The sequence below is a fragment of the Varroa jacobsoni genome, unplaced genomic scaffold, assembly GCF_002532875.2.
Source record: "Varroa jacobsoni isolate VJ856 unplaced genomic scaffold, vjacob_1.0 scaffold_1312, whole genome shotgun sequence".
NCBI lineage: Eukaryota > Metazoa > Arthropoda > Arachnida > Mesostigmata > Varroidae > Varroa > Varroa jacobsoni.
In genome coordinates, this window is record NW_019214214.1 from 227,262 (window position 1) to 239,374 (window position 12,113).

At 38.7% G+C, this 12,113-nt stretch overlaps 1 protein-coding gene across 3 annotated transcripts in view; it reads right to left on the minus strand.

The window, feature by feature from the left end:
* Window positions 1-761: 761 nt before the first annotated feature.
* The window catches only part of LOC111268729 (uncharacterized), a 53,091-nt gene continuing 41,739 nt past the window's right edge, over window positions 762-12,113 (minus strand). For 2 of the 3 annotated variants that reach the window (XM_022847872.2, XM_022847874.2), the window contains 6 exons: window positions 11,345-11,563; window positions 7,880-8,055; window positions 6,552-6,706; window positions 6,034-6,141; window positions 5,216-5,356; window positions 762-4,421 (listed from right to left, as the gene is read on the minus strand). In XM_022847872.2, the coding sequence (XP_022703607.1) occupies window positions 4,284-4,421; window positions 5,216-5,356; window positions 6,034-6,141; window positions 6,552-6,706; window positions 7,880-8,055; window positions 11,345-11,563 (937 nt within the window). In that variant the 3' untranslated portion in view covers window positions 762-4,283. The remainder of the gene's footprint in view (window positions 4,422-5,215; window positions 5,357-6,033; window positions 6,142-6,551; window positions 6,707-7,879; window positions 8,056-11,344; window positions 11,564-12,113) is intronic. The other variant, XM_022847873.2, reaches the window with a different exon arrangement.

The window sequence follows — 12,113 nt, forward strand, 5'->3', positions numbered from 1 at the left end:
GCGTGCGCTGTTGACCGGCATTATCCAAATTCACTGTCTGAGGAAAAAGGACAGTCAGTGGGTTCGCCTTCAATGAAAGTAGACTATGCCCGAGAAAGTCGAAAGGATCATCAGGGAAAACGTTGGCATGTTGAACCACCCAGACATAAACAAGGGTACTTGTGTCAGGTAATTATGCTGTTAGACTGGAGCGCGTACGCTCCACGTAATGCGAGTGCGATTGTGTCAGTTGGCCGATTTTTTGACAACGGATCTACAATTCGCGGCCAAAAAACAGTGAGAATCGAATGTATTGTGCAATTACGACGACAGGTTCTTGTGCTGAGTCCTTCATCTCCAATGGCTTTGGACGTCGTGTTGTGCCATCGAAGTTGCTAAAGTGACGGCAACGAAGACTCACATGCACGAGGGAATCGTGAGAAGTTTTGGACAGCGCCGTTTCCATGACCGCGACATGAAGTTAAACTACTGGGCACGAAAGAGTGCCAGCCGTGAGACGCGGACATCTTGCAGGATAAGCGAAACCGGAAGCAATTATAATACTATATATATATATATATATGAATAGGTATGCGCCTATGGCTATATAGACGTAACGCGTGTATCTGCGATGCGCTAATTAACGGCAATGGTAAGTTAGTTCGTTTTACGATCTAGACACTATCACTATATGCAAATTATGGAGATTGAAAGGGTGATTTCATAGGTTAAGTCTATTCTAAGCAACATGCCTTTCGTGGTATAACTAAGACACGTATGAGGGCTTTTTCGACGTAGTCATGCAAATAGTTTATTTCACGTATCATGCTGCTACATACATACATACATATATGTATTAAACACATAATAATAAAATAAGCACATAGTACTAATAATAATAATTTGATCGCCGGCTAGGCCTCCTATGGTTGGGTTAGTTTTTCAGCTTTACATACATAATCTGTGTTAATAAATGTGTACATCAGTGATCAAAAAACGGGTTGCTAATAAATGGTGTGCCATAACTGATACAGAGAGCGATATTTGATATGCTTTGTATCCTGAGGATCCGCCGTAGTCGTACGCGTCGTAGCATCATTTACGTGGATATCGATTAATTGACGAGCTTTCAAGATCCAGATCGCAATTACATGATCTTTGTCGTGTGGCGGTCAAGCATTGCTTCTGTCCAAAAAAAAGTTACACAAAGAAAGTAGAATACTTGCTTTGTGTACAGTGAAAGCTTCACGGCTACGACGTATTAGCTTGTATAACCTATATCCTCTCTTAAAGGCCGATTAAAATGAATATTGACAATTTCGAAATGTTAATTAGATGCGACCTTTGAGTTTAGCAAACCACTTGCATAACTTCGAATTCTCAGCAATACCTTCAGCTAAATGGTCAACTTTGTTGACAGTTGAAAGGAGAAATATTGGTTCGCTGCCTAATAGACCCATCTTTGAATGTAAGAGGTTTTTCGTTAACTCGAACCACACCAAACAATGACAAGAGACATATGTATATATAATTGCGTGTAAGTAGTGTACACTGGTGTGGGTATCGTGTGTATGACAAATCGGTTGCGTACTATGTCGAGGTGATCTATTGTTTTGTACAAATTTTTCGTTCCCTATGTCTTGTGGGGGGCGTCGACTGCCTTTCCCCATGGTGGGGTTTGTAACTTATTTTTTGTAATAACATAAGCGTGTCAACATCAGTGGTCCCCATCCGCGCGCCCACCGCAGGACCCCTCCGGGTTGAAAGATTAAAATGCTAACGGAGTTCTTGAATTTTCATTTGGTGATACCGTCCAAACTGGCTATTATTCAAGTCACTACAGTTAGCCATGGCGCAATACAAGGTTCTAAGGACTGTATATATAGGGTTATACAACTGTGAGAAGAGGAAGGTCAACATAACCGCTTTCGGAGGACACATTCAATTAAATTTCCAATAAACGTCCCTTTAAGTAATACTACCAAGAACAAAAATGGGAGGACACATTTAATTTTCTAATAGCTGTCCGTCTAAGTAATACTATCAAGAATAAAAATGGAGCAGAAATGCTAGAACATAATTGCTCCGTGCTATAATCCTAAATGGCGGCAGAATTTTATGTAGGTTTCAAGTCCTTTAACGAAACCCTTTATGGTGTCTTTGTAAATAAGCAAAATTTTCGAAGTCCGTCACAAATAAGCGAAATGTAGTATCGTAGAAGAAATAACTTTAATCAGAAAACCTCCATTTTAAGTTCTCGTAGACTTTGTTGTATATAAAGAGACCACGGCACCAAAATTGGGACAAACTTTGGCGGGCTGTTCAGCGTAGCGTAGCGGAGCCATTCGAACTACAAGAAATATCAGTTAACAAATAACAGTGCGTCGTGTTTTCTGAAATTATGCGAAGATCAAGTATGGACCCCCCTCCGTGATTGGAGACTTTTCACCCGAAATCGACGATATTACGGTCAGCATTCATACGACTTTTAAAGGATCCGAGGAAACCATAAGCTCCTCAGAGTAGGGTCTAGACGGCTTGAAAATTCATCAAGATTGCTCAAAAACTCATTTTTAATGCACCTACGTTTTTGATACAGTAATTAACGGCCGTTTTATAAGGCAAAACGGATCGAATGAACCCTCCGAATATGCTCAAATAGTCCCAAGTCTCTCTAGTTATGCTTTTAAGAGTGAATTTACACAGTATAAACTATAATGCTGTTATCATTGATATAGCTGTCGCTGTTTATCTACTCGGTGGACAAAATATATATTATCTCAGATATACAAAACTGTTTGAAAAATCCGCAGGGTTTACGGAGGTTGTGCCTAGAAGATCTGTTATCTTTTTTCACCTTCTTTCCGTTTTCGTGCTAGTAACCTAAAATTCACTTTTCATGTTTTTGAATATTCTGCGTAGCATATTTGAGCTGAATTCGTTAAAATTCTGTTTACACCTCTTTACTTTACTGTTCAATCGCGGTAAATGATGACTGTATTAAATAAACATAACCGTCAGAAACACCACTTGTAACACATGCAAAAAATGTTTTTATTTACATAGCTCTAGAAACAGAAGAAGTCCTAATTTAAATGCCGTACCCTGTATATACCTACCGGTTTATAATGATAACAGGGCCGATGATCCACGTCACCTCTCTTAAAATTCTCGCTTACAAATCACAGTGTCATAATAGTCAGTGTCACTCTCCCTTTCCCTGTCTCCCCGAACGAATCGTTTTTAACGGAACATCCGATACGCAGCTGTATCATTAGTGGCTTTAGTTGGCTGGGTTGGAGAATAGTTACTTTATTAGTTCCACTAGAGCTTTAAGGGCACACCCAATAGCTTGGCAAGTTCCTATGATGACGAAGCGAGTATGGAGGAGGTGTATTAATGTGCAAAACGCAACGTTTATAGGCACACCGTTGTCTCCTTCCATCAAGGGTGCCCTTTGATACACTAAAATAGCTAAGCCATAAATGAACTTAGGGCTAACCTACTTTTTTTTTGGGTAGATCTGCTTTAAAGCAGTTTGTATTTCTTCCAGCGAGGATGTTCTAAATTGTAGCAAAAGGAAGGTCATCGTTTTTGTTTGTGGTTCAAAATTTATCTGCAAGGTGTTGTCATCTGTATATCGATCGTCAATACTCTGTAAATAAAAAAAAAAAAAAAAGAAAGGGTGCATTTTAAGTACGCCCAATATAAATCTTGGTGAAACCAAGGGAAATATGGTAATGAATGTTTATTTGCCATTGTTGGACTACCTCGTTTTGCTGATGAGAATCATTGTGGAGATGGTTTTGCTAATTTATTACAGACTTTATAATTTATAAATTTAATAATAAAAAAAAGTATTATTACATAGCTCCTAATGGCTATGATGTGTTCTCCTCTAGGAAAAAATTATTTGAACGAAGGGACATAATTTGTGTGTACCAATTATTGTAAGACCTAAACACTTCCATTGTTTCTAGGGTTGACCGGAGACGAGCATCACAGGCAATACGTTATAGTAGAAAATTATAGACTAAATGTTTCGAGTTTGACGTTCGCTATTTAAGCCACTGGATACTCCGTCAGACGGCTAGCACGAAAGGAAGTGTCTGTTTATGCTGGAGTTCGAATCCAGTAAAAAAATTATAGATGATTTGTTTTGCGATGGATAATTGAGACTGCAAGCCACCGAATGGCGAGACCAAATCTGATATTATAGACTGAATGTAAACAAGAGAACTTCAACCGGGCTTATTCTACTTTTCTCATTGATACTGGGCCCAGCTCAGCGTCTAGCTTCCATTTCATCGAAACGTCTTAAGCAGAGAAATGATGTGAAAATCCTCGCGTGATTTTGAGAAGTATTTCTTGCCACGCATTTCGAAACGGTTTACGTCAATATCGGCTATTCGATTGAACTCCTGGTAGTTTTCCATGATGACCTATGAGAACAAAACAGAAAAAAAAATCGATAGCAATAACTGAAACATTTAGCTCACGAGTACATGAGCTCTACAAAGAAGGAAAGAACAATCTGACTGATTATAGCTCAAATGTATAAGCTCGTAACCTGAGAGTCGTCCTTGGAAGTGCACCGTCTTATTTCCACTCTAGCAATAAAATTAATAGTGGGATAAGCACTTAAGATCATGCTAGTGTTGTAGAGTAGGACAACTTGGTATCGTCTGTCGCGTTTTTCCTACCGGAAAGTTTGTTTAATCAATGCGACTGACCCATATATGTGCGTGTCGTTTCCGACCATCTTGTTCTTCTCAAGCATTTTCTGATATGTACAACCCTTCTAGGTAATCCTGTTGTCCAATTCACATGTTGTTTGTCGGCCGTCTTTTTTCAAAGGTGCCTTCAGGCAATCTTCATCGTCCTCAGATGACCGGCCGGGTGTATTGCATTTTCTAGCTTAAAGATGCCGTTAATAACCTGTGCAAACCTCTTTTGAGCAGTCCTTTAAGCTACGTTTAGTTTACATCGTAACTTTGTCTTCGGCGGAGCGGGTGCCCAAAATGCTCTTTTTCTTCGTCCGGAACATCAGTTTTCGAGGCTTAAACTCGACGTAAAGTTCCACTCATTGCATAATTAAGTTACTCTACAAAAAACCTGTACTTTTGTTATAATATAACGAAATATATTAGACAAAAAGCTGTTCATTTATTGCTTATTAGTTTCTATATATCCCCATGTTATAATTTTAAAGCATATGTAGCTTAGAAGGCCTCACCTGGGTGAATACATGTGACGCGTGGGTAAGGCATGCATGGTAGCCGGAATTTTCGGACGCAGCTTGTTCAATGATTTCGTCCGTAAGGAGCTTCATAATGACGACGTTCTCTTCATGACTCAAGTCGGCGTCACTCGCGATCTGTAGAAGTTAATGAACGATACAGAAATATACACAAAACGTGGAGATGGTATTTAACGTTCCAGCAGTACCCGTTAATATAGATGTAGGTAAATGAACATAGTCGAGATTGGGGACACCTAAAATATTTTAAGGGGACTTTGTGTGAGTCAGCAATATACCCAAAGCAAACTTGATATAATCAAGTGTTGAAAGTTACTCACTTCTAAGTTAGTCTATGTTAGATTAATTAATTAATAAAAACAATAGTTATAATAGTGAATATTATAATAGTAATCCTGTTTACTGGCTTAAGTATGTTTCCACTGTCCTAATGTGTGTTGCTAAAACACCCCATTTATATAAGGCAACGTCAGTTAACGGTACTCCATTTTAAACAGGAAGTCCTTGTAGTTACAATGGGCATGCGGTCCCGGCTGCATTGCAAATAGTTTTTGTTTCAATTACGAGTCCAATTACAGGAAAAAAAACGCGGAACTGAGCTATGCGAATATTTCTAATACGTAACTACTCAGACAACAGCTTCAATAGTGGGAAACGAGGACGGTATCTCTGACAATGAACGCCAAATTTCTTTTCACGAAGTCTTTAATCTCTTCGTATAAGTAGAGATATTTTATAACATATGCCTCATCGTATATGCAGATTACCTACGTCATCACAAGCTTCGCCTTTACCTGAAATATATATGCAACTTTGGAGTCCTTAAAAGCCTCTCGGAGTTTTCGATCGACCTGATCATGGAGCTCCAGTACAGCCTCAAACTCCTCTGACAGATTTTCAATCTGAAGCGAAAACAAGTTTCGCAGATAGAAAAAGAAAAACCCAAATCACAGATGTGCAATATCTACAATGTATTTTTTCTTTTTTTTTCTTTAATTTTTTTTTTGTAAAACATTGATTTTGCGAAGAGTGAGATTTACTTGGTGCTATTCAAATTCAAATATTCTCTTTAGATCTACGTACGGCTTAATGCAGGAAGAAGGATAAAAGTATTGATATACCACATTGCTATAGTGCCTTCAGCTGCACTTCCGTAACGTCTGTGTGGCATTTATTTACTAAGATGAAATTGATTTTACATATTAGAGATGGCTGCATGTGAAGCGTAGACATTATCTTGTTAGGCCTTCTAGAAAGAGACTCATGTCGCAGGTTGTTTGTTCTTCTGTGTTAGACGGGGGGTTTGACTCACCTCAGCTTCCACAGAGAAATCAAATGCTGTCATGACTGCAAGCACCTTTTGTGTTTGATAGTCGAGTACGACTTTACCGAGACATTGCTGTACAATATCCGACCATAATTGTCGATTCAGAATCACGTGTTGTTCGCGAGTAGAGCCTCCAACGTCTATATTGAAGGTAAACAAAGTAATTCAATTTCATTCTACATGTAGCTTGGATATTATAAGTATTACGTATCATGCTGTTTATAGCCGTGTGCTAACATGCTTCGTTTCATGCCACGAGAGACCAGCCGCCTAAAGAAATGCTTAACGGAAGGTTACATGCATAGAGGCTTTCTATATCATCTTTTTTTTTCTTGTTCCATTCCTCCCTTGCATGACTACAGGCGTCTGGCTGAGCATGCAAAGAGGCCTCGTCTCTATTTTTTTTTTATAGCATGATGTGGTTGTAAAGCGCGGTCGTTGCTGGGCAATGAGAACAGTTCCTAAACAGTTACTAGAAACTTTTTTTCGCGAATAAGTTTAACGTCAGCTCATTCCGTGTAACATTAGCATTAAGTGGTCGCTTATTTTTCTTTTATAAAAAGACCTTCAAGTTACAATCGTGAAAATCCGGTAGTGACCAATGTACAGCGGTGACAGGTATAAGTGGTCTACTGACTTTTTTGGCCTTTATCTTGTTCCTCATATTTCAAGACGAAGTTTTCTGTGAGAGATAGACAACTGAGGAACTTTGGTGAGGTCTCAGTGAATTTCCGTTGAATGAGCTGTCACATGGTATTCTTATAAAAGAGGCATGTCTCAATCTGGAGCGTCACGTACTAGTAGAACAGTTTTGTAGTAGTCAGTGTCGTTTGTGATGTGTTTGTCGAAAATCAAGTGTACGTTTTCAACTTTAAGTTGGCTTTGAAAGGCTTGTGAATTCTAAGACCTTGCATTTTTACTTCACCACGCATAATAAACATACATACCTTTCTATGCCAGCTTCGAGTAGTTAAAATATTGTCAACCCTTTGAGTGTACCCGCGCCGAGTACAACGTTTCTATCGAAACAAATCGCCTAACCGAACTTAGATCCGTCCTTATTTACAAAAGTAACGATAGAAAATACCTAATTAGTTTCTACATCTTGTAGAGTTGAGCAAGGTAATCAATCGAACAGTATTATCATGTTCTTCTACAAAACTTCCACAAGGTAAGTGACGCTTTTAAACAAATGTGTACGTGACTAGCAATGACAAACGCAAGTATCATGGGCAAAATGAAAAAACGAAGTACCGGCACATGCGTACGAGGCAAAATGGCGTCCTTGACAAACTGACTCTGCTGTACAATACCTGCAATAATGCATTTGTCAAGCCAGTTTTTTTTCGAGAAGGCATCTGCAATGATGTCGATACATTCCTCCATTTCGACGTTTTCATCGAGGATGCGCACGAGAAACTGACGATCTTCAGGGCCTACCGACCGGATCGGAAGGGTTTGCCGTATTATATCGCAAATACATAGCGTTCTAAAACAGGCCAGAACAGCGAATTAGAGGCTGGATAATTAGACGAATTATAGTCTAAAATTAACCTGAGGATAATAATTTGCAGCGAACTCATGCAGGCTATTGAGTCACAATCTCCAATCTCGGGCATTTTTTTTACTTACTTACTTATTATTATTTACATAGTTTAAGATAATTGCAATTATGAGATAAGGACATTCGTAAGTGCATGTCGTACTCGTATTATCGCTACTTTATTTGTGGACGACTATGCTACTGTGCAAAAGTTGATTTGTGTAATGTGTCGTGGAGTGTCTTTATGATACCACGCATTACCAGATAAATCAGGACAAATGTGCCTAAAACTTGACCGCATTGTACCAAGTGATGCTACTCTATAGGGCTAATGCTTACCCTTGGTCCCTTAGCTTGGTAAAGCCATACAAGATTTGAATTATTTTTCAGGTGTTTTCATGCAACTTTTAGGAAAACAAGGCACAAGTTGGCTGGTAAACCATAGACACAGAACAACTAATGCATGTAGGCATGTATATGCACCTTTCGATATAATATATGACCTGAATGTGTGCTGAATTGGAGAAATGGGATTTGGAAGTTTTTTCTAACGTCCTGTCCTAGATATCTGGTGCTGCTGCACAAAACTAGGAAAACGTTGGTTAACGAGAAGCCAAACCACGACGAGGGGTGGGTAAGGCACTATCCCATTTTTGAGAGCAGAGCTCCGAACTCACCCTGGAACTTATCGTTTACGTGAGGTAGAGCTTGGCTAGAGATTCCACGCGCCTCTTTGAAATTTGCTTATAGAAATGGAAACTACTAATTTCGTATCAGATGTACTTAAATCTGTAACGGTCTGTTCTGCAAAAAGTACATTTGTTACAAAATGACTAGGACTCAGTAGATCGTTAAAGCAGTGCTTTATTCGGTGCGTAATTTTATATAGATATAAAAAGCTTTTTTTTTGCTTGAAATTTGTTTTTGGATTCCGAATTGTCCAGTCTATTTCAAATAGGACATAAGCACACATTAGCAACAAAAACAAGCAAAGCAATTAAGTATTTTGATTTTTTTTGATCACAAAAAGCGTACGTAATTTTTCATTCCTAGTGTTTTTGATACTACATAACTTTAGTCGGCGTCAACCTTTTAAGATAAACGGTAGATCCGCATCTAATACTCATATCGCTTGTTTTTTTATCTTTATCGTGTAGCAATTTTGCATACCACCGCCCTTATATTACTAGAAATATATTTTCAGTCTAGTTATGTAGCAACATTATCAATAAGCAGTTAGTAAAGCGAATGAACGTAGAAAACAGCTTCAGTAAGGCAGAGCATACCGCCCGCGCGTATATAAGTAAACGTTATTCTGTTGACGTAGTTCCTGTTGCCCCAGCTTACTGTCCAATCAATCTAGTTTATGCGGAGTGAAACTCGTTTTTGCAAAAATAATCAGCTAGGTCACTTTTTTGTTAAATGGCCCTTCATACACTATACGAGTAATGATGATCACTTGCGAATGAAGGCGCACAACAAATCGCTGACCGAGTTCTGATGAACCTCTTATACATTCAATACAAAAATGCTCCTCAGACTGATAACATGCTCTTGGTTGGTATGATTAGAATAAATAGAATGTATATAATCGTTCCAGATAGTAACTTTGCCACATACGTCGTTAGCACATTAAAGATCTCGGCATTTGTTCATAAGCGGCATGCTGTAATATATAAGTTTATTTAGATTATATGTCAGTATTTTAGGCGTGTACACATAACGAACATCTACCAGGTGTTTGATCTGTTTAAGTAGAGCAGCTTGATAAGAATCACTAGCTGGCACTAAAACTTCCGTACAAAACCACCCAGGAATAGGGATAGGCTTACCGTTAAGAATAGCCCTCGTCCCCCTAGCCTCTTCCTTTACCCTTTCATCTTAAAATGTGTTCACAGTATGCGGCACACGATGTGACTACAAAAATCAAGAGCTCTACTACTGAATTTGAAACATAAACGCGCGCAAATGTCACTCTGCGTAGACGTATACGTATTTCCACATAATTTTGAAATCACAGGGAGTAGGGAACGGAGTAGCCGTTTAAACGCGCATAGAAATAGGTTGCGTCTGGACACCTGAAAAATTAAGCGAATTTTATAACTCGCGTATTTCGAAATTGTGCAAGGCACACTCTAACATCCGTCCTCATTTTTAGATAATTCAATTACCGGACTACAAACCACCTATCCTCAAAACTTTTTCTCTTCACCCGAGCTCGGACTCCAACGAACGATATCACTGCCCAGCCGTTTCGATAACAATTACCTTCAGCTTTGTATACAATTGTAAAATAATTATTCTTTAAGAGGCTATATATATATATATATATATATATGTATAATGGCAAAAGAATAATCTTACTATTCGTGAGTTCCAGATCGCTGACTTCTTTACTTCGTTAAGGGTCTTATTTAACACCGCGAACTAGTATAGTGGAATGCCAAGTAGTAACTATTACACTGTTTCTTAATTATTAACTGCTGAAGACGACCGCATAATATTTAATAACACCATAGAGGTGGGTGAACGCAATGTTCAATCTAAATCTTGAAAATTCACAATCGTGTTCTGTGCCCGCAGGTATAGGTATTTTAACAGGTACCCCTAGCGCCCTATCACTAAAAGGTGTGATATCTCAACTTTCCTTAAATAAGATATCATAGGATTTTGAAGGATTATCGTGGGAAATCCGTCCCTTTAAACTGAATAGATTAATAAATCAGAGGCAGAGTAGGAGTTAGATTCTGCTAGGATTAAGCTAACATGGTTAGTTTTGGGACAGGGGGCACGTCATTTAATATAATCCGTTAAAATCTCATGAACTTTAAAGTCGCAACTGCTATGGTTTAAAGAATAGATCGCTTTTTGTTTTTCTGGTAATTACATGACTGTCACTGTTCTTTCCACGTAAGATCGCATCGCTTCGTTAACAACTCGGTTTGCCAGTCAGGAATATGCACGATTGCTGTTGAAGAAGCTGAACTCGTGTTATTTGACATGAGCTTCTGCTAAGGAAAATAGCCTATAAAATATATGCATACGCAAGCGAATACTTTGTGATCTTCTTTGTACGACTACCTAAGTCTTCCTTAACTCTATGCCTTACCTAAATTGGATACCCTAAAGGGATACAGCTGTGACACAATATCGCTTACAAATACAAGGACGCTAATTTGCATTTCCACATAAATTCAAAGGTTGTTTCTACCTTTAAATTTGCTTTTTAACTAACCTGTCTTGCACAAATGTGCTAATGAAGCCCATCTCTTCGAAGTCTTCAGCAATTAGGCTCAGCTGGTCAACTGTGGCCCCATACTCGCTTAGTGATTTGTCAACCTCAAAGTCGTCTATGGAGACATCGCTGAGACGATCGGCCATTGCAAATAGCATCTTCGAGCCCTCGAAGACACAAGCTGTGACTGGCATCTCCGAAAGCTTTGTCACACACTCGCTGCAGACACAAATATAATAAAAAAAAACAAGTAACTATAATTAAGTGAATTAAAAAGTCATTACAATCGTTACACAGAAAAAAAACGACATTTGCGACGCTCAGTGTATGTAGCCGTTAGCGAAAAATTAATACTGCCGGACACACGGTATTTGGTGGTCTGTAAAAGGACGTTGAGAATTTTACTACAAAGCTTGAAAAAGGACAGTACTCTTCGCGTGTGCTTAGAGTCCAAATTGAATAAATGGCGAATGAAGGCTGCATGATCTGCTCATAACGAAGCTGTGCTAAGTCGATAGGTCTTCAATCGACCGAAGCGTGTGCATTGTATGCCTATTGGCTTTATTATGTATTATTTGGAAGGAAACAATCGGAACTGACATACGAGCAGTTGCAACTGTTATGTACGACTATCTACGACATTTTCAAACCATTCTAGAAGATCACCTTATTTAATTACAATGAGGCGCTTTGGATGTCAATATGAATCAACACTTTATTGATGAATGCATAAAAGAAGGCGGCTTCCTATAGAATCGGAATTGGAAAG